Source organism: Episyrphus balteatus, chromosome 2 (genome assembly GCF_945859705.1).
Source record: "Episyrphus balteatus chromosome 2, idEpiBalt1.1, whole genome shotgun sequence".
Taxonomy (NCBI): domain Eukaryota; kingdom Metazoa; phylum Arthropoda; class Insecta; order Diptera; family Syrphidae; genus Episyrphus; species Episyrphus balteatus.
The window spans coordinates 77,560,973-77,588,648 of NC_079135.1; the positions used below are offsets into that span (position 1 = coordinate 77,560,973).

Genomic DNA, 27,676 nt, shown 5'->3' on the forward strand with positions numbered 1-27,676 from the left:
AATTAAAATTAAAACTGAAGTAAAACAAATAGTTTTTCTTGAAAAGATATTGAAGAAACGCTTTGCCATCTAAAGATAGAGGTTTTCAAAACGAATTTGACATGATTACTGACGCGATTTTTTTTATTCTTGTTAATTGATAAGCAGAATATGGCTTTTATTGTAAGTTAAGTATGATGAATAGGTTTATTAGTCTCTTAAGTCATGTATGAGCACCTGAAAAATACCGGCTAAGAAAAACAGTTGTACAGGATTGTAATCTTTTAGTTAGAACTTTTTTATAATTCTATAAGCCTGGTACGCAGATCTAGATAAATTTTATCTCACATACAAATTATCGAAAAAATTTAGCCGAGCTAAAATTTATCGGGGCAAATTATAGATAATTTGTATGGGAGCTAAAATTTAGCTCGATCTGCGTACTAGGCTTATAGAATTGTAAAAAAGTTTTTACTAAAAGATTGCAATCCTGTACAACTCTTTTTCTTAGCCGGTATTTTTGCAGGTGCTCATACCTAACTTAAGAGACTAATAAACCTATTCTTGTCTTAAATTTAAACTTCACGTTCTAAGTTGAGAGAAATTCAGAAATAAAAACGGTTATATGGGAGATAGCGCTTGTAAAGATTTTTAAACAATCATCAAAAGATAAACCTTATTTAAAATTTCCACTTGAAATAGTTTATTAAAATCGTAGAAGCTGGTTTTGAGATCCCAAACTCAGAACTTTATATACAATTGTTTTTTCGAATTACGAATGAAACTCATGGTAAGGCCGATTGCCGATTGATTTTGCTAATCGTTGTAACCTATGCGCTACAGATCATAACTTTAAGAAATTTTGAGACTATTTTTTGGAGAGAAACAAGTTATTAATCGGCCTTATCATGAATTCAATTTGTATGGGAAAATTGCTAACAATCCCAAAATCTGTTTGTAACGGAAAATGTCACATAAATTGCCGAACAATCCGTTCGTAACAACAATTTATATGTAATTGTGCGTCTTTATTTTGGGTTCGTAGTAAATTTGGCCGGATGTGATATCATTTTATTTACAAGAGAAACGGGCAAAATTATAAGGAATTCGAAATGCTTAGTTTTATAAAAACAGCAATATGTAATCAACCCATTGAAAATTCTCAGATATATCGCTTTCTACTAAATTGGCGCCATAGAAAACAGACAATTCGAAATTATTTTAAAGGGGTAGTGGCAGACCGGCTTTCAGTTATTCAGTAATGAACGCATATACTTACATAAATTTTATAATGAATATCTACTTTTTCGCTTCCTAAACACCCACGAGCGTTTGGACAAAAATTTGTTTCTAAATTATTTCATTGAATGAATTCTCGGGCTCGAATATAATGACTGGAAATTTTGTATTTTTTTCTCCGCCAAGCTATTCGATAACTCATTCTTCCGTTGGCCGGTCCAACTGGCTTTCCATTCGATATCTATTTGAAGTTTAAATTAAACAATTTGTTTTTGTTGTGAACTCTTCTTCACAATTTTTTTGTGTTTAATTTGTTAATTCTATTACAAAAAGGGTAGCAAACGTTATCTATGCCTTAACAGCGAATTTCCTCATTGGATAGATTGACCTCTTACGGATTTCCTTCAGGGTTTTCCTGTTGGCGTCTCTGGGTGACAAGGCTTTACGCATAGCACGGGTACGTTTCTTCCTCAAGTCCAAAGGCTTGTACTTCTTGTTCTTGAAAACTTTACGCAAGTTCTCCTTTTGCTTTTGGTGCATAACAATGTAAACACGAGCAATAGCCTTGCGGACAACTCGGCTGCAAAATAAAAAAGAGATGATTCAAATTTAGCACTTCATTATTCATTTTTTTTTTTTTAATTCATTACTCTTACATCTTTGAGAGCTTTGATGGAGCTCCACCAGTTACTTTAGCAACACGGAGACCGAGGAGTTCATTTTTGAGCTCTTCGAGCTGTTTGGTGAGCTCACCCTTGTTTTTGGTTCTCAGATCTGAGCACTTGACTTTCACCTGGAATTATTCACATTTGTTTAGCGATTTTATATAAAAATAAACATTCAATACTAGATAGTATAATTTGTATCTTAAGGATATTTAAGAAAATAAACATTTTATTAGAGGATGGCTTTAAAATATTTGGAATAATTTCACATTGATTTGGAAACCTACCATCTTGGCTAAATTCAATCGTCAAAAAGGAGTTTGACAGGCGTGCTTGGCAGCATGTATGTCAAAATGGTTTTCTTACATAGAAGGTGAAGGAAATGTAAGATAATACAAAATGGCACTCTTGCAGCTTTGACTATTGCCCGCTAGGTGTCTTTTTCAACTTAGGGCGTGAGCACACTACTATTATTTTCCTTAATCACGTGTCCACGAGTTGTTTCATTTTAAAGAAAGATTGATTATTAGGTTGGGCATTTCGTAGTAAAATAATGATTTGATAATTTGTTTGGGATCCATTTTAGCTCAGATAAAATTTTTCGATAATTTGTATGGGAGCTAAAATTTAGCGCGAGCTGCGTACCAGGCTAAAATGATAAATATGGTAAACAAACTGTTATACCCATACAAAATTTTGACACATTCACCACTTTACCACGTTTACCCAGATTTTACACCATTTATGTAAATGAATATCCCAAAGCCTTAACTACATTCACAGTATACAAAATAAGGTCTTCCGAACATTGTCAAAATTCGTTTGTCAAAAACGGAGAGCTATATGACAGCTTTTAGTTTATATATTTGAATCACAGTTAATTTAATTATAAAATAATTTATTAAAAATGTCATTTGAAAAAATTATTTATTAAAAAATAACCAATTTTCTTTGTTCTTCTTGTCGGAAAATGGTCAAATATTGTTAAAAAAAAAAAAATAGTTATATGCGTCGTTTATACTATGGCAGATATGTCTCCAATTTTTGACAATCCAATTTTAACAACGTTCGGAAGATATTAACTTATTTTGTGTACTGTGAACTACATTCGCTTATGCAAAAGTGAAAATTTTCCAATTTTTTTTTATTTAAAATAATGATGCAGAGATCCAATTTTTTGGTCTAAAAAACTCTTTTTTACAAATAAAGGCTTGGCCACACCGGAGGGTACGCGGTAGCGGTACGGGTAGCGGCAACGATATTTGTATTAAAAAAATTCCACACCCGAACGTTGATGTGTCAGTTTGGAATTTTTTCCATACAAATACCCGTACCGTTACCTGTACCTCTACCGCGTACCCTCCGGTGTGGCCAAGCCCAAAATTGCGCTAGCGAAAAAAAAAACATTTTTACTTTATTTGTACTCTTGCAAAAAGTGCCCAATGTAGTCAAGGCCTTAATATTGAAAATGCGACAGTTTCTTAAGAAACGTAACGTAATCATAGCTTAAAACCACTGCTTGAATTTTACAACAGTGGAAAAGAAAAAATCTTGCACTTTTTGACACTACAAAAAAAACGACAGAAAAAAACAACAAATCCCGTTGCGGCAAAACTCGAAAACGAAGTACATAGATTAGCGATTCTACAAAAAAAGGATCATTTCGAATCAATTTATTTAACTCAAATTAGTAATTGTAAAATATAAATTCTAATTTATTCATAAACTTTTTACTTAAATTTCGTGCTAAAATAAGAAAATATACTTTAAATAATGTCTGATTGGGCTAAGAAAGCGGAGGATCAAGAAATTTCTAATTTGGTAAAACATTCCTTAGATCTAGTTAAAATACTTAATATTTATTACCATGTGTTTGAAGGTCGATAAATTAGATATCAAGAAGAAAGATGATGAACCTAAAGCAGAAGAAAATAAAACCACTGCACCAGCTCCTGCAGAAGAGCAAGCCGATGTTGTAAGGTAAGTCGGTTTAAAATTTGGTTACTCTTCTAATCTGCCACATGTTGTCTTTACTATATTAACTTTTTTTTTTTACTAATTTTCAGTCCAGCCGAAGCTAGTTTGCTTTTGAAAATAATTCGAAAAGGATTAGTTGAGTCTAAATTAGACTTGGAAGTGCAACGCAAGGATCCAACATCGCCATTGCATTCTGTAAAGACGTTTGAAGCTCTGCATTTGTGAGTACCGCATTTAATTTTTGAATTTCCTTGTTGGACTTGTGCCACATTTTATACAAATTTATGTTTCCGTTATCCATTTTACTATTGACATTTCAATTAAAACAATTTTATTTTTATGAGATTATTTTCCAAGAGCATATTCCTGACTAAATATTTTAGTTTGACTTCAAATAAATCTTGGCGTTTTTTTAGGGATAGTTGTAACGTCACCAAGTAGAATAATTTTCTTGTACCTTCTAAAACTGCATCTGATCGAATAATAGAAGTTTTTATCCTAGGGATGAGTTGATTGAAGTCGCGGTACACAACACATTTTTTATTATCCTTGCACCTTGATAGAATACCAAAAAATAATACAAAAATATGAAGTGAGCTCCACCGGGACGAAACGCCAATTTTTTGTTTGGACTAAAGGCTATAAAAAGCTAAATTAAATCAATAATTTGACATGTTTAATTAAGTTGAGTGCTTATTCTTCTACTTTACTGATTTCAGTACTACTGAATAGAATTCAGAATTTGTATTGTAAAATTAATCTTCTTCTAAAATATAAATTATCAGCTAACTTCTATAAAAAACGAATTCCGCAAAATTACACTGGGTTTTAATAATTTTTGCTAAATTTAAGCTTATGTTCAAGACGCTGTTGAACAGCAAATACAATTTTTTTTTTTCTTTGTTAACATTTTATTTAAGCTGCGTTCCTTTGGGAATATTTATCTACTGCTTAGTACTTTAAACTACTTTTGCTGTATTGAGTAGTAGTAGTAGTTCAAAGCAGCTGTAAGTACTAAGCAGTAGATGAATATTACCAAGAAACGCAGCTTTTGTTTGTTTGTTAAGTTAAATTTTGCAACTTGTGCCATTTTATTGTATGAAGTTCTAGCTTTAATTCTACATCAAAATATATCTGTTCGAACGACTTTGAGTTTTGAATAAAGTTCCGCTAGATATGCAAAATTGCACACTGTGCGTCGAGTTGAAAGAATTCTGCAACGAGGAAGTATTTCCACCAAAGAATACCCTACAGTTTTGATTTATTTATCACAAAACAAAGTCCACATATGTAGGTATACACATTTTTTTTGTTTAAAATAAAAAAAATGAGTAGATACTGAGTTGTAGAAAACACAGGGCTGAAATAATTTTCTTGACGAAAATAACGGTAGCATTACTATTTCCAGTCATGTAAAACTATTTGGTGACTCTTCATTCGCGTTCATTCTTGGAGTAACACAGTCGTCAGGTACTATGGCTTGGAGGCTCCATATGCCGAAGCAACTGCTCGATAAAGGAGTTATGTTATTAAAAGATTAAAAAAATCTTCATTAAGGTTCGCTTACTTATTGGAATCTCAAACTATAAAATTACCTGCCACACATCGACAGGGAATTTCATCATTCATGATCCCTAGCGTGCAGCATGAGTCATCTAGAGGCTGCGCCATCTTCGTTGGAGCGTCTTCGTACACTCGCTCGAAGTGGCAGAACGTATGTCTTCCTGTTTTAGCTTTTTGAACTACATCAATAATTTAATTGGTGCAGCTCATAGAATTGGCTATTGTAGTTTCTCCACAACGGCCCTTTTTCAAAAGGGTACTAACTACTAACATTAAACACTGTTGCAGCTTATAACTGCTGAATACTTTTTCTAAACAATAAGTTTTGAGACTATTATTTGTTCTGCGAAGCAAAATAGCATTGGTTTTCTCGTTAATTTTTAGTAAAATATTCAGTCAAGTGTTGTTGATGGAGTCGATATTTACACCGACCGAGATGAGCTCCTTCAAAACGGCTCTTGTCCATGTTTTGAAAAACCATTTCTTTGGTGCATAATTCCCTTCCTGTTTGTTAATATCACTCAACATAGAGTTCTTTTTTTTTGTTGTATCCGTTAGATATTAAATTTCAGTTGAAGGGCCATTCCGCTAGAGACGATTTTCGGCATAATTTCTAAATTTGTTATTTTTTTGTAATAATTAGTGGAGTAACTAAAGATCAAAAATTGGCAATATTAGGGAACCCGGCCGAACAGCTTAGATTTTGATGATCTTTTTTTTCAAACGTCGGTAATTAAAAATACTTTAAAGTCTATAGATTAAAAATTGCCGGTGTTGCCGTTTTGATTTTTTAAGTTTAATTGAAGATTTTTGTGAACAAAAACAATTTTTTTTCCAAAATTTTTCTTAAATTTCATAAATCAATTGATGCCAAATGATTGTCTAGGAAATTCAAGGAAAAAAATATACGGGAGTGAGGGACAATCTTCCATAGTTCAAGCGATAGATGCAATTTTCTTATTAATTGACTTCAAACACAAAAAAAAATATTTGAACACAACGGCAACACCTACAATATTCAAATATACATTTTTTAAAAGCTAGAAGCTTAGTCATATATGTAAAATTAAAATTAAGTTAATTGAATGAACGGCTTTTGAAAGAATGGTAATTGAACTCAGATTTTTGAAAAAAAAAATTATTGAACAAATTTTAACATGTCGTTTTTTAAACTTTTTCGTAATATAAAATGCATTTATTTTCAATTTTTTTTGGCCGCATTTATTATGATTTCAAATTATAAAAGGAAATGTCAATATGTATTACGGTTTATGAAAAAAATTAAAAAGCATTTCATTTTCGAAGAACTTTTTTTAATAAAAGTTTTGAAAAAAAATGTAACTTATTTTTTTTTTAAAGTTCAACATCTAAACATAAAACTATTTTTTATTCATTTAATAACCCTTACTGTTGAAAGTTAAATAGCAAAAATTTAAAGTTCCTATTTACCACAGTCTTTGAGAAAATTAAATATTTCAATGCAAAAATTCAGTTTTAATAAAAAAAAGCCATTGAAATTTAAGTAATTTTTCATTTTTTTTTCAAAAGTGTGATATATTTTACCTTTTTTGCTTCGAAATTCAACTGATAATATTTATGGCCAAAAATTTTTTTAAAATAAATAACATTTTTTTTTAATTCTGAGTTTGAGGACCATTTTTTCAAAAAGTCTTGATTAAATTTAGTGGATTTAAATTTAAGAGATAAGAATAAGCTTCTGGCTTTTTAAAAATGTATTTTTAAATATTGTAGGTGTTGCCGTTGTTTTTTTTTTTAATATTTTTTTTGTGTTTGAGGTCAGAATGTTAGAAAATTGCATTTATCGCTTAAACGATGGAAGATTGTCCCTTACTGCCTTTTATATATTTTCCTTAAATTACCTAGAGAATCTTTTGCTATCATTTGTTTTATGAAATTTAAGCCAAAAAAATGGTTTTGTTAAAAAAAATTTTATTTTAATTTTAAAAAACAATACGGCAACACCGGCAATTTTTAATCTATAGACTTCAAAGTATTTTTAATTACCTACGTTTGAAAAAAAAAATTGTCAAATTCAGAGCTGTTCGGCCGGGTTCCCTAATAATTTGCTTTAGTTACTCTACTAAATAACAAGTAAAATTGTATTTTATAAAAACAAACCAAAATGAGTCCAAATTTAAAGAGTCGGTACGAACTGCAAATATCATGGCTGTTAATACAGTCTCAAAATTTACATTACAGATAGCTTGAGGTTAAACTTACTTGTTAGACATGTGGTTACACATGTTAGGTAGTTGTTTGTATACAAGAAAATAATATTTTGTTGGTGTATTCCTTACCGTTATTTATTTTCGGTTGGCTTGTAAACGTGTTGTAACCGCGATAGCTTCGAATTTAAATTCCTCTTTGCATTTTTTCATTGTGTTCTTTTTCTTATTTATTTTTTATGTTTTAAGATTATTGATGTAACGTCATTCGATATATGTAAGTAAAAGATCAAAAGTGTTTGAAAATTAACAGACTTCTATGTTTTTGTACTTAGGTCTAAAAAGGTAGGGCCGATTTTGTTGCACCCGCGATCGCAATTTGAACCCTTCCTAGTGACGATTTACTTATTTAATTTAAATAAAATTAAAGTTTTGGATATTTGGGTGTTAAATCTAAAGATAGAAAGTGGGTTCCAATATGCAGTTAAACTATCAGCAAAGGGTAGTTTAAAATGTACCTGTATGTATGTAAATGGCTCGTGTGCCGGTTTTGAGGTTAGGTTATAGGAAATTTGAACATTTTAAATCAATTTTTTTTAATTCATATTTTAAGACAACATATAATTTGTATTACTAGAAAACCGGAGCTACTTAAAGGTATTTATGCTATGGGCTTTAATGCCCCTTCGAAGATACAAGAAACTGCTCTGCCAACCTTGCTAGCAGATCCCCCACAAAATATGATTGCTCAGAGTCAATCTGGTACTGGAAAAACAGCTGCTTTTGTCTTAGCAATGTTAAGTCGAGTTGATACGAAGCTTGAATACCCTCAGGTACTTTATTTATCTATAATTAAATGGAACTGACTATAATGTTAATTGTTTAAGGTCCTCTGTCTATCGCCCACATACGAGCTTGCAATTCAGACAGGAGAAGTCGCAGCACGAATGGCGCAATATTGTCCTGAAATCAAGCTCAAATTTGCTGTTCGAGGCGAAGAAGGTAGGACCACATAGATAATATTTGTATACTTGTATTATATAACACACATTTTCCGTAGTTCCACAAAGTACTAAATTGAATGATCATATTATCATTGGAACTCCTGGAAAAATCCTCGATTGGGGAATCAAATACAAGTTTTTCGATTTGAAAAAAGTTCGAGTGTTTGTTCTTGATGAGGCTGATGTTATGATTGCGACCCAAGGTCATCATGATCAATGTATTCGGATTCATAAGTAAGTTTAATAGTTTTTAAATTATTTATTTCTTTTTAATTTGTATGTTTGCAGGCAATTATCTCCGAAATGTCAAATGCTTTTCTTTTCGGCAACGTATGAAAAGGATGTAATGGACTTTGCACAGCACATTGTTAAAGATCCCACAATTATAAGGTTAATTCGACTAAGATTGTTTCTTTATAACAAAGGCGAAAATTATATTGGATTAATGTTTTCAGATTATTAAGAGAGCAAGAGTCTTTGGACAACATTAAACAATACTACGTGAAGTGCAAAAATGAGGACGAAAAGTATCAAGCTATTCAAAACATTTATGGTGGAATCACTATTGGTCAAGCTATAATATTTTGTCACGTATGATTTTTGTCAAACTATTTGATAGAGTTTTTTCATATAATATTTACATTACAGACGAGAAAAGCTGCTGGTTGGCTTGCTGGTAAAATGTCTCAAGATGGTCACTCTGTAGCTGTTTTGTCTGGTGATCTTACGGTCGAACAACGATTGGCTGTCCTTGATAGGTTTAGAGCTGGGTTAGAGAAAGTACTAATAACCACAAATGTGTTGTCAAGAGGTACACAATTGAATTAACAATTTTAAAAAAATGTATTTTAAACCATCATCTTATTCCATAGGTATCGATGTCGAACAAGTAACGATTGTTGTCAATTTCGATTTGCCCATGGATATCAAGGGTAACGCAGATTGCGAAACGTATCTACATCGTATTGGAAGAACTGGTCGATTTGGTAATTTAAACTTTCTTTTAATACATTTCTGATTCGTTTGTTTATCTTTTGGTTTTTGTTTATTTCAGGCAAAAATGGAATTGCTATCAATCTTATTGATAGTGATAAGGCAATGGCAAATTGCCGCACTATTGAAGCCCATTTCCAGAAGAAAATAGAGTTCCTAAATGCAGAGAATTCAGACGATATTGAAAAGATTGCTACATAAGCATTCCCCTTAGAATTTAATGCATATAATTATATTTTTTGACTCATAAACTTTTTTACGGTATCACTTTATTTTTGTTTTCTATATTTTTCTTTTGTTATTTGTTCGATACATTGTCATTAAACGAAGAGTATATTTTATTATATATAATTCAGGAGGTGAAAAATATTGAATTTAAATAAGTCCGTTTGTTAGTGCAAGTAATTTAATCAAAAAAAAAATATTTGAAGCGATAAATAAATAAGTTTCTTTTATAAATATTTACATGGTATTTTGTAACGAACATTAGGAATCCGAGCGTTTTCCAATTTATCAACAACTTTTTCAAATGTTAGGCTTATGTGTAAGTTCATATTCACATCAGCTTTGCATCAGAATTATTTTTGATGCAAAAGCACAACTGGATTAATGAATTCAACCTATATGACGAAACTGGCAAACTTTGATAGCTCTATGAAATGTGTCAGGACGGGAACAGGAAGACCTGTGGGTTTTGCAATCTTTAACTTCAATTTGAAATTTTCTTTAGCGTTTCTTCAGTGGCTTTATAAGGGTCCATCTTTGGAGATGATATCAATAATCAATGATAAAAAAAAGGTTACTCTGGCATACGTTGACCCATGTTAACGATTATTTCACTCTTAATTCCAATAGTAGGATCTTCGTTAAGGACTTTACTTTTAGAATTAATACTACCCTCTATATAAGCGTTGAAATAATGTTGATTGCATTTTTCTTGTCCTTCTTAGTTTTTACTTCAAGGTCAATTTTCAACTTGGCACCACTAACAAATTAATATATGATTTTGAACATCTGTTGAGCTCTGTTGTACATGGATTTTTGTTGTTAATACAAATGATGTCAATTTATATCGAAACGCGTCTTAACCTGAGGAGGGACCAAAATGCTCTGCAATCCAACACAGAATGGCCATGTCGCTTACGATAATTTGGCGGGAAGGGTTCGATATGTTTAAAAAGTATAATTTTTTTTTCAAATTAACCTAAGCACAAATCACATGCGCTTGGGTGCTAGTGGGTTTAAACTTGACATTTAACTTGAGAGACAGCGGTTTGTAGCTGGCCAGGTTAAGTATGTTTAATCTTCTGCAACTGTTGAATTATTAAGTGGATCTTGACCACTGCTTTGCAAAATGTAGAATGTACATACTTTTTACTTTAATTTTACCATTGATTCGGTAATTTTTGAGGTATTTGACAGCTCTCCTTTCACTTAAATTTTGGTACCGAACTAAAAAAAAACTAGTTTAGCGGAAAATGTAAATTCCCTTCGGGTGAAACTCATTAAAACGAAAAGGCTGAGAAAAAGGTCACGAAGATAAAAATAATAATTGTCTTTTATACTATATATAAAAAATCGCTTAACAAATTTAGATTTTATTGTACAATTTTTATTACAATAGATAACTTGTTATACTTTTTTCAAATAAAATACTTATATAATATTATGGAAAAAAATAATGGCCATAGAAGGATTTAAATTCAACAGTTATTCAGAAAAGTGATAACCACCTGTATAGAAAAAGTGCATTGAACCAAATTGTTTTCTTCTCATGTTGATCACATTAAGTTTTACCGGCATGATACTGCCCTCAGTCGTTGCTTTGTTTCTAATCTCTTTAAAAAATAAACGTCGTACATCCTTCTATGGCCCAATATTAAATAATATATATTTGTTTTATTCGGAACCACTTATATCCGATTCGCTTAATTGTATTTCCAATCATGTTGAGTTGGGTAGTTGACATGCTCTTACCGCAACCAATTGCAACAAAACAAATATTGGAGAGAAAACTTCACTATATTCCAGTCCTGTTTGACCGGATAATTTTAAACACAAGAGATACTTGAATATTGTTATTAGAACTAAAAAATATGTACTCCACATAAATCTATGTAATGCCTTTCGTTTGTTTTCTATTGCCAAGTACATACGAATAGCAACGATAACACAAAAATATGCATTTAAAACATCTGCACAAAAGAGTGGACTGAAAACTATAAACCAATCTGTTAAATATTCGTCAAAAGTACCGTCTATCTTAAAGGCAAGTGTTAGGGAGAATAAAAACATTCCACATAAGTTAATGAATATTTCGAATTCTGTTAGTCCTAACCAGCGAACAAGTTCTGATAGTTTAAACATAATTTTTCTATCGAAATATAACTGAACAATAAATAAACAAACTACTTCTAAATATCGACTCCGAAATCAGAGCTTCGAGAAACTTTAATATGAAGAGCGGAATTCATTCTTCGCTGTAAAGTAAGGTCGTCTTGATCTGAGAGTGGATGAAGTTCATCTAAAAGCAAAATAGGTATGAATTCGAATTTGGTAAACTAAAATAATAAATCACAAACCAATAAGCTCAATTGTAGAAGTGTTTGCTTCGTAGACAAGGACTCCGTTAGAGTTGTTGACCAAAGTTAATGCTAAATTAATTCCACGACTAATTGCATTTCCCAGGCAGTGCAAGTAGATGTCTTTGATTCCAGCATTAAGAATATTCTCGCATTGTTTTAATTGGGCCTGCAATCAAGACGAATGTTTAAAAATCTCATATTATTTTGTGCAAGTTTTTTTTTACTTTAAAGTTTGATTTGGAAGTAATGTAAATATCGTTTTCCCTTTGGTAAGGTTTCGATGTAGGACGTTTCTTTAATTCGTGTGAACCCCGATGTCTTGGTTTGGAATTAGCTTTGTGTTTTGACTCCGTATTTTTGTTAGAAGAATCGTCCATAATAATAAACAAGAAATAAATGATTTATTAAAATATAGCTTTAAAATTACATCCCTTTTTGAAATAAGAAATTATTAGTAAAGTATAAAAATCGTGTGTTCTTTAAAATATCCACAGACTACAAGGGGGAAAGAGATCACACAAAAATGAAAGACAAAAATAAACACATGAAATGTCAACTTTAACGTTACGTTACGTTAGGGTGAGGTGACCATATGTGCTTTTTTTTCTAGGGCCGTGTGCGAATATTTTTAAGCTCAGTTTTTTTTTGTACAGCTGTAAAAATATCAATTAAAAAAAATGCATTTGAAATTAAAAAAAAAAAATATTTATTGCAAATAAAAAAATAATTATTGCAACTGAAAAATATTTGCATTAAAAAAAATTTGCAATGAAAAAAAAATTATTGCAACTAAAAATATTTTGCATACAAAAAAATGTATATAGCAAATAAAAAAAATTTACATTGAAAATAAAATTTTTATTGCAAAATGTGTACAAAATATATTTTTTAATACTCGTCAAATTTCTTACAATTTTAGCTATTTGACCATGCACAAACTTTTTCAACTATAATATTGAAGATAATATAAGATCAAGAAGTCAAATTTGTAAGAAATTCGACAAGTGTTAAATAAAATTTTTAATGCACAAATGTGCAATAAATTTTTTTTTCAATGCAAAATATTTTTATTTGTAGGTAATCAAAATTTTATTTTTAATGCAATTTTTTTCATTTGCAATTACATTTTTTTTAATGCCAAATATTTTTAATTGCAATACCTAAATATTTTTCAGTTGCAATAAAACGTTTTTTCTTTAATTGCTATACATTTTTTTTAACTCAATTTTTTTTATTTCCAATAAATATTTTTTTATTTGTAATGGAAAGCAAATGCATTAAAAATAAAATGATTTCTTACAACCCTGGTAGAGATACTCATATTCTGATTTTATTCGCAAAACAAAATAAAAGAAATGCATACTTACTTGTGTAGTTTGTTTTTGTTTTGCGTTAACCCTTTCACCACTGAAATAACCGTTACTAACCTAATAGCAAATCTTTGTTGATAATCCCATCAAATAACTTAGTTTAACACCCCTATTCTCCCCCACAATCACAACTTATGACAGTCACAAAAATTCTCAACGTTGTGGTCTCCTATGGAGGAGATCACAACTCACAAAAACTTAACGAAGAATTGTGACTCTCACAAGTTAGTAGCCCTGTTCAATTGGAGGTGGTAGTTTACTACTAGTAGATATGTTTTGGTTAATCTAGTACTATCATCTACTCATGCTCTTCTTCCCGAGTAGATACGATTTGTATTGAATTCTTTAAGTTGATTTCTGTTTAAGGCATTTATCGGTATTTAAACAAGCAATTTACAGATAAGAATTTGCAAAGATTCTTAGTTTGAATGCAACACTTAGCATTGACGATAAAATGTTCAAGAAAAATAAAAAAATAAAATAGTAATTTTTAGATTTAAGCAATAACTACATTGGCTCAAAAAGTGAAAAAGTACATAAGTGAAAATTTTCAAACGCATTTTTATATGGTTTTTTGGGTAGAAAATTAAAAAAAAATTATGCAGAAAGCTTGTTTTTTCGCCTAGAAAACAATTTGTTAACTCTTTTTTACAAAAAAATGGTGCTAACGAGAAAAAAAATATTTGCACTTTTGTACTTTTTCAAAAAGTGGTGAATGTAGTTAAGCCTTTAATTATTTTAAAATAACCACTTCGAATTTAGATGAATTTTGTCAAAATAGAATTGTTCATGAAAGCTAAATTCAATTTAGTAACATTTTGGTGGGCCCCTAACCTTTCAAGCAAAAATCCGACTTTACTCCAACTCTGACCCCATTTAAATGGATTGGGTTTCATTTATGAATTAAAGGCTTGGCCACACTGGAGGGTATGCGGTAGCGGTACGGGTAGCGGTGAGGGTACTTGTGTGAAAAAAATTCCAAACTGACACATCAACGTTCAGGTGTGGAATTTTTTTAGTACAAATATCGTTACCGCTATACCGCATACCCTCCGGTGTGGCCAAGCCTTAAGGCTTGGCCACACCGGAGAGTATGCGGTAGCGGAAGGGTACATGCGGTAGCGGTACGGGTAATTGTATGAAAAAAATTCCACATCTGAACGTTAATGTGTCAGCTTGGAATTTTTTTCATACAAGTACCCGTACCGCTACCGTATGTACCTTTCGGTGTGGCCAAGCCTTAAGGCTGGAGGGTATGCAGTATAGCGGTAACGATATTTGTACTAAAAAAATTCCACACCTGAACGTTGATGTGTCAGTTTGGAATTTTTTTCATACAAGTACCCTCACCGCTACCCGTACCGCTACCGCATACCCTCCAGTGTGGCCAGTGTGGCCAAATGTATTGTAATTTTTTTTACCTCAATGCATAAAGGCTGTTCACTTATATCGGTAAACCAAAACTTGCAAAATCAGAAATTTTAAACTGTATTTTCGAAAAATCAATTTTTTTTCAAATAGTTCGTTGTTGCAGCAATACAATATGTACATGTATAATGTATACGCATAAAGGGAAATAAAAGCTTGTTCCAGATAACGAATAGAGGTGGCTTTTAAAAAAGTATTTGTTTCCTTTTAACACATCCTATTTATTTTCTTGGACCCCTAAAAGAAAAGAGCCCAGAATATTGTTTGCCCAGCCATAGAAATATGTCTGTTTATCTGCATTCATTTTCATTATTTTAGACAGGGGACTCATTTTGAAAAAGCCCTCGTATGATTGCTTTGTTGGACTAAGCAGTCTTGCAGTGGGTTTGAAATTGAAATAATGCAACTTTGTATTTGGCATTGGCATTTGAAAAAAAACCTTCTAATATTGTTGGGGGTAAATACATTTAATGCTTCTAGGGGGCCCAGTAATAACAGAAGGTTCCTTCTGTTCTTGCTATTCCCTTTTAATAAGTATACTGGGTGAAAATAATGAAGCTGAGGGAACATATTAGATCAGTTTGCTTTGTTTTTGTATGGGGTGTAGTGTATAGTGGGGCCCCGAAGCACTGACCCAATGGTATGAACGCTCCCGATGTATATTGTATGTAAATTGGGCCAAATAAGAAAAACAAATAACATATGGGGGGGAGAGGGCTGTCTTTTTCCCTTGTTTAGACATGTGGAAACATTTTTTATAGAATTGACTTAAAATAGAAAAAACTTTAAAAAACATCGGCGATACTTACAATTACCTTTCATAAATGTCAAACATTTGTGTGATTTTCAATACCTATTAAAATAAAATTAGCTATTTGTTATTTTACCTTTTTTGTTTTACTTCTTAAAATCCATTAAAAACGCATTTTTTTTAGTTTTGTATAATCTATATAAAAATAAAAAAATGCGTTTTCAATGGATTAGAGATAATAATTATAAAATATAATCCAGCAACACAAAAAACGAAATATTAAATAATTTGCCTCCTCTGCGGCATCTCTATACAATTTTCTCTTCTGTCTTCATTTCTCTCTTAAAATAATTTTAAAAACGAATACGATCAAGATCAGGCATTTTATTTGTTTTACATTTTTACTTTTCTCTTTTTATAACCGGAATCCAACAAAGGCGCACAAGACAAGATACAAATATTCAGGTAGATAAATTTCTAACCCACCTAAGACTTTGAAGTATGTAATCTTATGAACGAAAGACAAGTCCAACCTATCAACCATTTCCTTTTCTCATTCATAAGCAAAAATAACAAGAAAATATTATTCAGCTCATAACCATTTGCCGTGGATCAGGTATTTCGCTGAGACTATGTGAATTTACAAGTTAGTATCGCAATAACAGTCTCCGGAGAAATCTTGACATATTTCTGTTCTCTATAAGCTTAAGGCGGTGTCTAAGTCTTTTTTTCGATTTAAATAAATAAAAAAAATAACAACAATTATTTCCTTTGATTTTATGACAAAAAAGAATTTCTACGGGACAAAATAATGTGCAACTTAACTTAAAAGTTTATTAACAAATTCTAGTGTTTTTAATTTTTGTTTTTGAAAAGTGTGAACACTATCGCAGTTTCATTTGGCAAGATCGTTTTCATTTTGAGTCGTTTTTTTAAAGTAACACGAACAGGAAAATGCCTTGCTCCGCAGTAACTCTATCGATAGCTACGATATCCGCCATCATTGCTAGTGCCCTGTTGGCGATCGCATTCTCGACAGATAATTGGTTACTTTATGATGTTAAACGAAGTAATATTCAGGTGTGTACCTACCATAAGATTCTTGATTAATTCTTTTTTTTTTATTCAAAAGCAACGAATATCTTGCCATATTTTTTAAATGGTTTTTGTTAATGACCCCTAGCTTAGGTTTTTCTGTTTACCGAGCAATTATTTCTGACGCGAAATAAACTTACAGATCTTTTTTTTTTTAAATAAATATTTGAGGAAGAAAGAAAAAAAAACAACAACAAGCAGAAATACTTGTCCGAATTTTCAAAGTCGAGCGTTTTCTCTAAACATTAAACTTTCTACATTTTTTTATATGCCACTAACTTTACCATTACCATCTGAAGTGCTAACACAAACACCTGCATATTCGGACTCGGTACGATATCATGACTGGTATGCAAGAAGCAAGAGTCTATTGGTATCTCTCTTTCTACCTGATCATGTCAAATGTGAATTTTGTATCTTGTACCTGCTCGTACCTAGCTGGTTCTGCAGAGCGAAAACCCATTTGAGAAAAAAAAATATATCATAAATGCAAGCCTACCCCAAATTAACTCTATGGCTAGAGCTACTACACGACATGCGAGATTTAATTGCTTGTCTTGCTTTTTGCTAAGCCCCGTCTTAAGTATATAGTAATTCAAACAACTGTATTTAGTTTAAACATATAGATATTAACCAAAGCATTTGTTGATGATGTTGTTGTTTTTTAAATACCGTGGTGCATTCCATTTTAACGATGAATAATGCACATTCCTATCTATTGAACAACATTACTGATATTAGCAAATTTTCACTCATACAAACAAAAGTATGCCCAATCACATGGATAATATTAGACACCAATATCGTAAAGTTGAACTTAGGAATTTCAAAAATTATTAGATACACGAAATCGATATAAAACAAAACGAAAGACTTCATGAAGTCACAAACTTGTTTTTGATTGAGCTAAAAGTATATTCCTGGCTATAGTTCAGCTGTGTGTTATGTATGTGGATTTATGAATTGAAATTTGTTTTGCTTATTCTACAAAAGAGATTTATAAATACATATGTAGTTATGTATATTGTAGGTAAGTAGGTACCTTTTTAAATGATGTTTGTTTGTTCTGCACAAATACGAGTAATATGAGTTCTTTCAAGAACTATCTATTCAAAAAAATGAGTATTTATATAACTTTTGGTGGTCCATATGTTCAAAGTAATGTTTTATTTTGATGAAAAATCTTGATATGGGTCCATGCGACTTTAACAAAATGAAAGTGTGGGAACAAGAATTTCCTCAGTGTATTTTTTTTTTCTTTTTAATTTTATATTTTTTTTTGTATCATGATTTGTTTGATAAACCTACATCCTACCTATGCATACGTTATTAAAGAACAGGTTTTTCGTTGTTAATGACTTCTTGTATTTTTTTACCTTAAGCAATTAGACGTTTGTTTGCTTGTTTATTATGAACGCATTGTTTTGCTTTATTCTTGTCTAATTTAGGTAATAATCAAAAGTAATTAATTAAATAAAAAATATATTTTGGAGATTGCTTAATTCAATTCACATTATTAGTATTAGATTTTTAAAAATTTGATTTTTGTAAAGAGAAGAAAATAATACATGGATGACTATAGTGAAAATACATTCAAAATTTTAAATATTATAATTCATGTCATATCTTTAAGATCGAAGTATCGAATTTCTTGAATTTTATTCATATAAGTACCTACCTGCTCTTGTCTGTATACTTGCCAATTACAATAAAATAATTAGTATGATGACAACGAACAATCTAAAAATAGCATAATGTATTCTGAAGTTACTTCTAATGTTAAGAACAAATCAAATTTATAGTTTTATGAACGCGAAATGTTGTCATAGATAAGTTGATGATGCAGAAAATGTAGTAATCTTTTTTCAATTTTGTTTAAATTTTCTATAAAACTTGGTGCCAACTTTATCATGATGTCAATGAAATATATATTCATGATTTATCTTCACATTTTTTTTTTTTTTTTGCTTAAATTGGTTATTATGAATATTTTACTGAAAGATTATTCCTCCACATTTTTAGTAAATTTTCTTTTCAAATGTTAATTTAAACATTTGACAGAAACGCAGAATCCTTGAGTAGCGAGTTAATCACTTTTTAAGCATAAATTAATTTTTTTCTTAATCGACAGAATTTTGAAACATTATTACGGTTCCGTTGAATGGTTTATAATTATTATAGACGCTAGACAAATTATGTCTATGGAAAGGGTGTGTTAATGACCCTATATCTACTTATACAAAAATAGTATATCTTGAAATTAATCTGAATTTGATTTTACATAAACGACATTATCATTGATTTATTACGGACAAATAAATAGTATACAATGCATTATAATGATATCCTTTTTTTTTAATTGTTAATGATAATCCAACAGTTTATATAAACACTTTTAAAAGTCAAGTGCTTTTGAAAGATCATAACATGTGACAAAGTTCCTTTTTTTCCATGATAATTATGGTATTTTAGTCACATGAGAATTTATTACTTGTTTATAAAAATTATGTATCCACGGAAGTAAATCATATAAAGGCAAATTACTTTGTTATTTAAGCAAATTTTTGTACATAGTACTTAAAGATGTATTTGGATGATTTTGCACTTTAAGATGTAGCGCTCAAGGTTTCAATGTCCAAATAAAACTCTTCCTTTTACCACGTTATAAATCAATCAACCACTTTAATCAAATTCAAAATCGAAAATTATTAAAATATGACCTTGAAATTCTCGACTTAAAAAATAAATCAAAATTAAAACTTTAATCTAAAAACTATTTCATACTCGTATATTAGCTGGTGTTTTATTTTTCTCGTGATCCGGATCAGATCATTAATTTATTTGCGAAACAATAAAAAAACAAAATCCTGCTTTTGTTGTGAAGCTAATAAAAACAATGATCTGATCTGAATCACGAGGAAAATAAAACACAGCTATTGTTGAACGTATACGTCTGAACTGACAAGAATAGATAACAAAAATCTTGTGAAAATTGAAGAAGCTAGAATTTTCTTAATCGTTGAAATTTCAAAAAATCGTTTTTGCACATAAATGTAAATCCAGATGTTTGGGGTTAGTTGAAAAAAAAAACTAGCAGTTAAACTAACGCAACAAGCCCATCAAAGCGTACTAGGCTCCGAGAAAAGTATACATATGTATTTTATTTTCATTTTCTTCTAATATTCATACCTGTCATAGATTGTCATTTATGTTAAATTATACTTTGACAATAATGTGAAGAAACATGAATAGTTACTCCCCTACTTATCATGCAAAATTAATCCAAACATACAATTTAAACGTACCTTCTCGTATTAGTTTCATAAATTATATTGGCATCAATCAAACCACAAAAAAGATATACAATTAAAAACAATTTATTACGTCGTCGGTTAGTGAAAATAATCGCCTGTATACAAATAAATAATAAACAATTAAAATGTATTTTGTAAAAAAAAATTTGTATCTCTTTGCATAGATTTTATTTGAAAGGGGATTTTTAAGTGGGCTTCATCTCATTATAATATTTTCAGATAAAAACTTGTTTTCTTTGAGTTAATTTTTACTACATTTTTTACATTAATGTGCATATTTTATTTAATGATCTAAAATCTAACAGAACAACAACAGCTGCGGTTTATAATTTTGCAAGAACAGATATTATATTTTCAACTTTGAACCTGAAATAATTGTTAATTATGGAAATTAAAACAAAATTCAGACTTACTCCAGGCCATGTGTACTCTTTTACATATTTCAATGTTTATGTAAATAATGTAAATGAAAGCCATAAATTATATAATTATGTTTAAATTCAATTCAAAATTTAATTGGTAAATAAATAAATATGATATAAAATAGACGCATGTTAAGCCTTAAACAAACTTTAAACGGAACAAAGAAATTGCGTCACAATCAACATCAAGCGCTATAGATTTTACAACTCCTTTTTGGGAGACAGTGCAGTTCATGCAACTTTTATGGACTGCTAAAAGAATGTTCAATTGCCTGGCACTCACATATATACCAAAAGAGAGGTTATCTACTAAGTTAAGTCACCTAACTCTCAAAAAGTTCACTTTCAAATGGATGGGCACCTTTACTGCGCGTTTCAAAGATTTTTCTTTATGTTTTTAACTATGCCCAGACCCAAATTGAGCATCGCTTTAAGTGTTTCTTAACTGTGTGGAAAATTCTTTATCTTGAAGGGAAATATTTCCCACCTTACATACCTTTATCTTCAAAATTTACCAAACAAATATATCTATTTTAATGTGACAAATAAACAAACTCAAGGTTTCAGACTCATCTTCGTTGTATTTGAAAAAAAAAACATAAGCCAACATAAAGAAAAATGAAAGTGTTTAATTAGGCCCTTTATTAGTTTTTATATTGCAGTGTTAATCAGGCCGGAATTGAACAATCACTATGGATTTTCACTTCTCATTTTTTGTCACGCCAATATATTATATTCACACTAAATTAGGGATTGTTTAATTTATTTAATGGCAGTCTCCTACTAATGTCTTTAATTATGATTGATATGCGTGCAAGCCTTATACAAGTTTCTGTTGTAATTAAGGTCTAGCAAACTTCTTTTCGTTTTGTTTAAAAATAAAATTCACAATGAATATGCTTGTGAATTTCAAGTAGAACTTAAAGCAAAATGAGGAAATGTTATGACTATGATCTATGCTTCAAGTAGTAATCATAGATAGATAGCAATATTTTGTTACCATAAAAAAAGTAGCTTTATCCGAAAATCTGACAAGGTCAACTCGAAATTGCGAAACACGGTTTTATCAAAAAGTTTTTTTTTAACATTTTAAATACATTTCCATCAGAAAATATAATAATTGTGTATTATAATAATTATGAAAGTGGGAATTTTAGAAGAATTTGTATGAATATTAAATTTATAACATGAAGCTCTAGTTTTTAGCATTATTGATTCTCTTTAATTTAATTCACGTTTGTTTCTGTTCCACATTCCATTGTTCCTTATTGATGAAGTTAATTTCATACTTTCGTTAGTTTTACGTGATTATTTCTTTAAATTATTTGCTTTACATGTTGGTATGTTGATTTCCATAAAAAAAATTATATGAATGAGGTCAAAAAAGTAAAAGCTAACTCACATCAACTTAATTGATATGCAAATCGAGTTTAAATTTTTTGATGGACCCCAGACAAACATTTTTCTTATATCTTTGTGATAAATTTTTCAAGATTGCATTTTTACTCGTGTTGTTTGTGTTTATATTATAATTCATTCATTCTTAAAAATTGATTGTTTAAATTATGTGCACAGGAAGTTAAAAGTAAAAGTAAAAATATGCAATTTTGTATTATTTTCAATTAAGAAAACTTTTGAATTAAAAATAGTTTATTATAACTGGTTTTGATTTCAAAATAATAAGAAAATATATGTTTCTTTCATTTCATAAAAATAAATGTTCTCAGTTTTCACTGAATAACTATGCACAGCAGATTTACATAATAAAATGTGCATTATATGTGTGCAATTAATTTTCTCCTCGTTAAAAGCTTGAAATTTTCTTGAAAATATTCATTTTTTAAAGTTATTTTTCGATAAGATTCCAAAGATAGTGCAAAACAAAAGAGTTGATAAGCGAACCTGATTTAATTTTTGTTCGAGAGGGTTACAATAATATATCTAATATGAAGGAAGGACATTATGTTTGCTGTAGGTATTATAGAAGAATCTTAAAACTTATATAAGAATTTAACTATAGATAGAAGTAAACCAGGATATTAGGATAATAGGAAATGTAAAAAAGCTACCCGAAGTTCCAAATTGACTTTTTTGAAACGTGGAATTAAGGTAATCCAAAAGGCGGAAAATGTATTTTTAAGTTAAGATCTATTTTCCATAAATTGTATTTTAAATTTCTGGTTTTCAAACTATGGTTTAGTCGATTTTGATGAACTTTTTTGACAGAAGTTAAGTTGTAAAAAAAGAGTTGTGAGGAATCCAAGGAAATGCACAGCTACCAATTTTTTAAAAAAACAAGTTTTAAACATTTTATATACATTTTGTTTAACTTTTTGATTTTTTTTAACACTATTTTTTTATTTTCAAAAGGCATTTGCTGCAAAGCATCCAACAGATTCTGAGGCACTGCTTACTAGCATGAATACCAAATATTACTACTATACGAGGACAAGAGGATTATTTAGAGTATGTTATCCAAAGGAAAGACCACCCACATCTGCAGGTAAGAATTCAATACGGAAATATCCTAAACTTAATTATATAACTATAAAATTAAATTTATATTTTAGTTCCAACATACTTATCGCCTGTTGAAACCCACTGCTCGAATGTTGATTATTTCCCAAATAGCGACGAAGAAAAATCGCCAAATGATGATGCTACTTCCAGATTACATTTGCTGAGGTCTTGTGTGGCTTTGTTAATTATAAGGTATGTGCACATATTGTACACACTCATGGTACACACCCAATTTCACTTTCTTTAAAGAACATGATGATAATCACACATGATCGTTTTGTCTGTCTTTTCGCAGTTTCGTCACCATATTTTGTGCGTTTTGGACTGGTCTGTCTGGGTGCTGGAAACGGTCAGCGGGTGCAATCACAGCTACGGCAATTTTACTTTTGGCAGCATGTCTTTTAGCTGCTGGTGCCATGGGCTTATGGCATACTGTTGAATTCTTTGAAAAGGAGAAAGTTGTTGGTGAAGATTACTATCAACAGTGGAATACGGTAAATTCAAAGTGATTTGAGGAAATTGATAAGATTGGAGATTAATGACTTTTTGTTCTGCTGCAGGTTCTTAAGGATAATACGAAAGTTTCTTACGATTGGTCATATGTTGTGGCATGGACTGGTGTAGGAACGTGTTTGTTGGCTGCAATTCTTCTTTCTGGTGCTGCCATATGTTTGAAGAGTGAACGCGAAAAGGAGGAACAATTAAATTTACAATATTTAATGCCAGGTAAAATTATAATCATATGATTATCTTTTTATAAATGTGTTGACCTTACATGAAGATATGCTTTCCATGTTTAAAAAAAAATAATATGTACCTATGATAGCTAAAGCACTGTGGGAAGCAGTGGTTCGCACTACTTAATATTCACGTGTTCATACTTATTCTTAAATGTGTTAATTATGTAAGGTTGAAAACTAAGTAGGTATCCAAAATTGAAATAGTCAAATCATCCACTCATTGGATAAGAAACGAACAAAAAAAATATAAAAAAGGATTACAGAATTTTGTATATCAATCTTCATTAGAACGATCTTATGATCTATAGTTATCAAAATATAGAATATATATAATAGACTGATTCAAAAAAAATTTACAAAATTGCATTTATAAAATTTAAAAAAAACGACGCGAAAAATTAATTAAAATAATTTTTAGTTGAAAAAATGAATAATTCGAATTTATTGAAGAAATCTAATATGATAGAATCAGGGGTTTGAGAGTTATATAAAAGGATCTGTGAAACCAAAACACAACATAGAATACAAATATTCGAAAAGTTTGCCAAACTTTTTGAAAAACCTAATAGTTTCGTCAAAAAATTGAAAAAAAAATGAAGAATAATTTACATTTTATATTTTACAGTTGAATAACTTCGAAACGGGGTAGTTTATCAAAAAAATTATTAAAAGCTTTTTTGTAGAGCGATTAATTTTATACAAGAAAATGATTAAATCTAGCCTTTTTGATGAACCGTTAAAAAGTTATAAAATTCCAAACTCAAAAACACGGCGGTACTTAATGTTAATATTAAGGGCTGAAACCTTTACAGTATTTTTTTTTCGTCATTTCCAACAATTTTTTCGGTATTACTTTGAACACAAAAAAAAATTTTTTTGAATCAATCTATAATATATAAGACAATATGTACCTTCTTATAATTGTTTAAAGAAGCAAAACGATCAAGAAAGCTAAAAATAATTTGGCACAAATTATCATCATTTTATGATAAGAATGCAATACATTTCATTGGGCTTGTTTTTTAATTTTAATTTGGCGTTTAAGACTCACTTGTGTATTTTAGCTAGATATTTTATAGGTAGTGCACGTTTTTTTAGACATACAAGCATTCAACTCATGTCATCCTTCTTATTGGAATTTCATTAAAACATTTATTACTTAAACGTAAATATCGAAACAAGAACAATAACTCAGGAAATCAGCAACATTAAAAATTAAATTAAAATTTTTTATGGGTTATGTCATTTACTGCCAACAAGTATTACGTCAGTATTTTGGCTTGAACTGCACGTTCTTATCCTATGAATGAATATATTATTAGGAAAGAGTTATTGCTTCTTTTTTATTTTATATACTATTAGAAGTTTATTTGAAGTGGCAATTGTTTCAGATACATAGTCTTATATACACTACGATTGTGGGTCTAGGGGTTAATGGGAGTAGTTAAAATTTTTGGATGTATCAGAAAAAGCGTTGCATTTTGATTGGGTGGAAATTTGATTTGATCTGATTACAGCTCAATATTTAGATTTAGATTAGATTTGCAGCTCAATATTTAGATTTAGCTTAACTAAACATATAATACCTCACATGAACTTATTCCAGCTGTGTAAATTTTTAAAACGTTTTATATATAAATTTAATTAATTAAAACTAAAAAATAATAATTAAAAAAAAATATTTTTATTGGTTTATTTTATGTAAAATTTTCAAATAAAAAACAAAACAACCTTTAAGCCTTTAAATATTGCAAGAGTTTAAAAATTTTTTTTCTCGCTAGCACAAATGTTTTGTGAAAAAGAAGTACTATTGTACTATTGTTTTTTAAACCAAAATTAAGCTTTCTGCATCAGTTTTTTTTTGTTTAAATAAACTTAAAAAAGTTGGTATTCCATTTGTTGTAAATTATTTGGCACCACTCTAAAACTAAACCGATAAATTGTATGTTTTTCATTTTGAAAAAAAAAAATTAATATTTTTTGAAAATCCAAAATTTTAGTTTTTTCATAGTTTAGTTTTTTTGTATTAACATAACCCAAACTGTTTGTGTATTTTCAGTGTATTCCCAAAAGCAACCTCCTTACCCACCATACGCCGGATATCCCCAACCTCAGATTTATCCAGCTCCATACTACCATGGATCACAATATGGACCCTACAATTATTAAAACAAAAAAGAACATCAATCGAAAAATGGAGAGTAACACATCCAGACTTTTATATTAATCATTAAAACAAAATATTATTGAAAACTTTTTATGAACAAGATGCCAAGAACAATGCAAACACATAAAATCGAAATATAATAATTATAATGTATTGTACTCTTATAAAAATAATCATCGATTTATTTAATAATTATTATTAATAAATATTCGACATTTTTGTTCTCGAAACAAAATTGGCAGAAGTGTACAAAAAAATATGGTTTACATTTGAAATTAAAAAAAATATTTAAATAATCATCATATCAATATCAGTCATCAACGAATTAAATAATACACATTGGTGTGCATGTACATAAAATGTATTTGTTTTATGTATAGACTTTAAGTTATAGCTAGAATATTGTTCGTATTTCAAGCACTTCAATAGTTAAGTCTAGTTGCATTGTAGTCAATTATTTTTTCTCGATTATAAGCAAGTCACAAATTTGAAAATTTCTTTTAACAAAACACTTTTATTATATGCATTACAATTTTATTAAACTTTTTTTTGAACAAAACATAAAGTTGGCAGAAGTAGAAATAATAAAAATAAATAGGTATAAATTAAGCCTTATAATAAGTCATGCACATGTCTTCCAAGATTTAAAAAAAAAGGGTTCTTAACTTTAGCATGTAATTATTATTTTAATCGGTTATAATGATAATATGTTATAATAATTTCTTTCTTATGCATAACCTTTTGTTAAACAATCTTTCATATCTACATACGCATTATTTGTACTCTTATTAACATCTTTGTTTGCTTTTTTGTGTTATAAAACTTTACTTAAATTTATCATTAATTCAAATTAAAATGATCACTTAAAGACTGGTTATACAATTTCGCCCTATTAGTTCTATTTTAGCGAAAACAAAAATCTTATAAATGAAATTACATGATAAATTCAAGAAGTTTTCATTTTAAGTGGTTAACAAACTTTATGTAGGTCCCATTTAAATGAGAACATAATTTTGAAAAGTAAAATTTTCGTTTCCTCTTTAAAATTGTATTTTATTTTTTTACGATCTGAGGTTTAAAAAAAAGCGTTTTTACAATCTACACAGAAATCACTTTACATGTATTATGTATGTATATGAATATTGTGCATATCTATTTAAAATTATTATAAATGTAAATATTTTGTAATTTTTAAATAAAAAATATTATAAGAATTTAAATGTTTTATTTATTATTCTTATTTATCCTAATACAGCCAAGTCAAGTCGACTTACGCCTCGCCACACGGCTAAAATCGACTAGTGAAAAGTCGGCATAAGTTTTCCTTTCCTCTAAAAAATATGGAAAACTTTTTGTTTGGTCATCAGGAAAATCAAGGAACAAAAAAGTTAAATTTGTGAGTTTTTTAGTCAAACTTTATTTTGAATTTACTCAAAATAGAAAAAAAAAACAAGGGCAACACTATAATAATATTGTTTCATTCATAGTTGAAAATTATGTCATTTTAAATTTAAAAGGGAGTGCCCATATTTGACTACGAAGTCATGGCCCCGAGTAAGTAGCGTGCAAGGAAGAATTTTATATCAAATAAAAGGTGGCGTTGAGTTTGTTATGTGTTTAAAATATTTTAAAAATCATTCATGGGGTGTCGAGATATTTGATGTTGAAGTTAATGATC

At 29.7% G+C, this 27,676-nt stretch overlaps 5 protein-coding genes across 5 annotated transcripts; 2 read left to right on the top strand and 3 right to left on the bottom strand.

Annotated features, from left to right (window-relative positions):
- Positions 1-1,483: 1,483 nt before the first annotated feature.
- On the bottom strand, positions 1,484-2,301 carry LOC129911958 (60S ribosomal protein L35). Its single transcript, XM_055989995.1, has 3 exons — positions 2,171-2,301; positions 1,875-2,011; positions 1,484-1,798 (listed from the first exon to the last, which is right to left on the bottom strand). The coding sequence occupies exons 1-3, from the start codon at positions 2,171-2,173 to the stop codon at positions 1,567-1,569; spliced, it is 372 nt and encodes a 123-aa protein (XP_055845970.1). The 5' UTR covers positions 2,174-2,301; the 3' UTR covers positions 1,484-1,566.
- A 1,172-nt stretch (positions 2,302-3,473) lies between these two features.
- LOC129911625 (DEAD-box helicase Dbp80) lies at positions 3,474-9,878 on the top strand. The gene is made up of 11 exons (XM_055989479.1): positions 3,474-3,704; positions 3,763-3,863; positions 3,950-4,081; positions 8,247-8,442; positions 8,497-8,611; positions 8,670-8,847; positions 8,902-9,003; positions 9,069-9,204; positions 9,262-9,424; positions 9,486-9,599; positions 9,668-9,878. The coding sequence occupies exons 1-11, from the start codon at positions 3,657-3,659 to the stop codon at positions 9,805-9,807; spliced, it is 1,425 nt and encodes a 474-aa protein (XP_055845454.1). The 5' UTR covers positions 3,474-3,656; the 3' UTR covers positions 9,808-9,878.
- A 1,310-nt stretch (positions 9,879-11,188) lies between these two features.
- Positions 11,189-11,973, bottom strand: LOC129911800 (transmembrane protein 203). Its single transcript, XM_055989743.1, has one exon. The coding sequence runs from the start codon at positions 11,971-11,973 to the stop codon at positions 11,551-11,553; it is 423 nt and encodes a 140-aa protein (XP_055845718.1). The 3' UTR covers positions 11,189-11,550.
- LOC129911799 (ribonuclease P protein subunit p20) lies at positions 11,908-12,704 on the bottom strand. The gene is made up of 3 exons (XM_055989742.1): positions 12,416-12,704; positions 12,189-12,357; positions 11,908-12,130 (listed from the first exon to the last, which is right to left on the bottom strand). Exons 1-3 carry the CDS (start codon positions 12,566-12,568, stop codon positions 12,021-12,023), a joined length of 432 nt encoding a protein of 143 aa, XP_055845717.1. The 5' UTR covers positions 12,569-12,704; the 3' UTR covers positions 11,908-12,020.
- A 3,688-nt stretch (positions 12,705-16,392) lies between these two features.
- LOC129911691 (uncharacterized) lies at positions 16,393-26,873 on the top strand. The gene is made up of 6 exons (XM_055989556.1): positions 16,393-16,820; positions 22,942-23,074; positions 23,142-23,283; positions 23,387-23,585; positions 23,652-23,817; positions 25,891-26,873. The coding sequence occupies exons 1-6, from the start codon at positions 16,695-16,697 to the stop codon at positions 25,998-26,000; spliced, it is 876 nt and encodes a 291-aa protein (XP_055845531.1). The 5' UTR covers positions 16,393-16,694; the 3' UTR covers positions 26,001-26,873.
- The last annotated feature ends 803 nt before the right edge of the window (positions 26,874-27,676 follow it).

Excerpts from the sequence above, each read along its gene's own strand:
- LOC129911958 (XM_055989995.1), bottom strand. Across the intron at positions 1,799-1,874 it reads CCATCAAAGCTCTCAAAGAT|CCGAGTTGTCCGCAAGGCTA; the intron begins GTAAGAGTAATG and ends TTTATTTTGCAG.
- LOC129911625 (XM_055989479.1), top strand. The coding sequence starts at position 3,657 with ATGTCTGATTGGGCTAAGAAAGCGGAGGATCAAGAAATTTCTAATTTG. Across the intron at positions 4,082-8,246 it reads ACGTTTGAAGCTCTGCATTT|AAAACCGGAGCTACTTAAAG; the intron begins GTGAGTACCGCA and ends TTGTATTACTAG. Across the intron at positions 9,205-9,261 it reads AAGCTATAATATTTTGTCAC|ACGAGAAAAGCTGCTGGTTG; the intron begins GTATGATTTTTG and ends TTTACATTACAG.
- LOC129911800 (XM_055989743.1), bottom strand. The coding sequence starts at position 11,973 with ATGTTTAAACTATCAGAACTTGTTCGCTGGTTAGGACTAACAGAATTC.
- LOC129911799 (XM_055989742.1), bottom strand. The coding sequence starts at position 12,568 with ATGGACGATTCTTCTAACAAAAATACGGAGTCAAAACACAAAGCTAAT. Across the intron at positions 12,358-12,415 it reads CTTCCAAATCAAACTTTAAA|GCCCAATTAAAACAATGCGA; the intron begins GTAAAAAAAAAC and ends TCTTGATTGCAG. Across the intron at positions 12,131-12,188 it reads TTCTACAATTGAGCTTATTG|ATGAACTTCATCCACTCTCA; the intron begins GTTTGTGATTTA and ends TTTTGCTTTTAG.
- LOC129911691 (XM_055989556.1), top strand. The coding sequence starts at position 16,695 with ATGCCTTGCTCCGCAGTAACTCTATCGATAGCTACGATATCCGCCATC. Across the intron at positions 23,075-23,141 it reads AAGACCACCCACATCTGCAG|TTCCAACATACTTATCGCCT; the intron begins GTAAGAATTCAA and ends TTTATATTTTAG. Across the intron at positions 23,818-25,890 it reads TTTACAATATTTAATGCCAG|TGTATTCCCAAAAGCAACCT; the intron begins GTAAAATTATAA and ends GTGTATTTTCAG.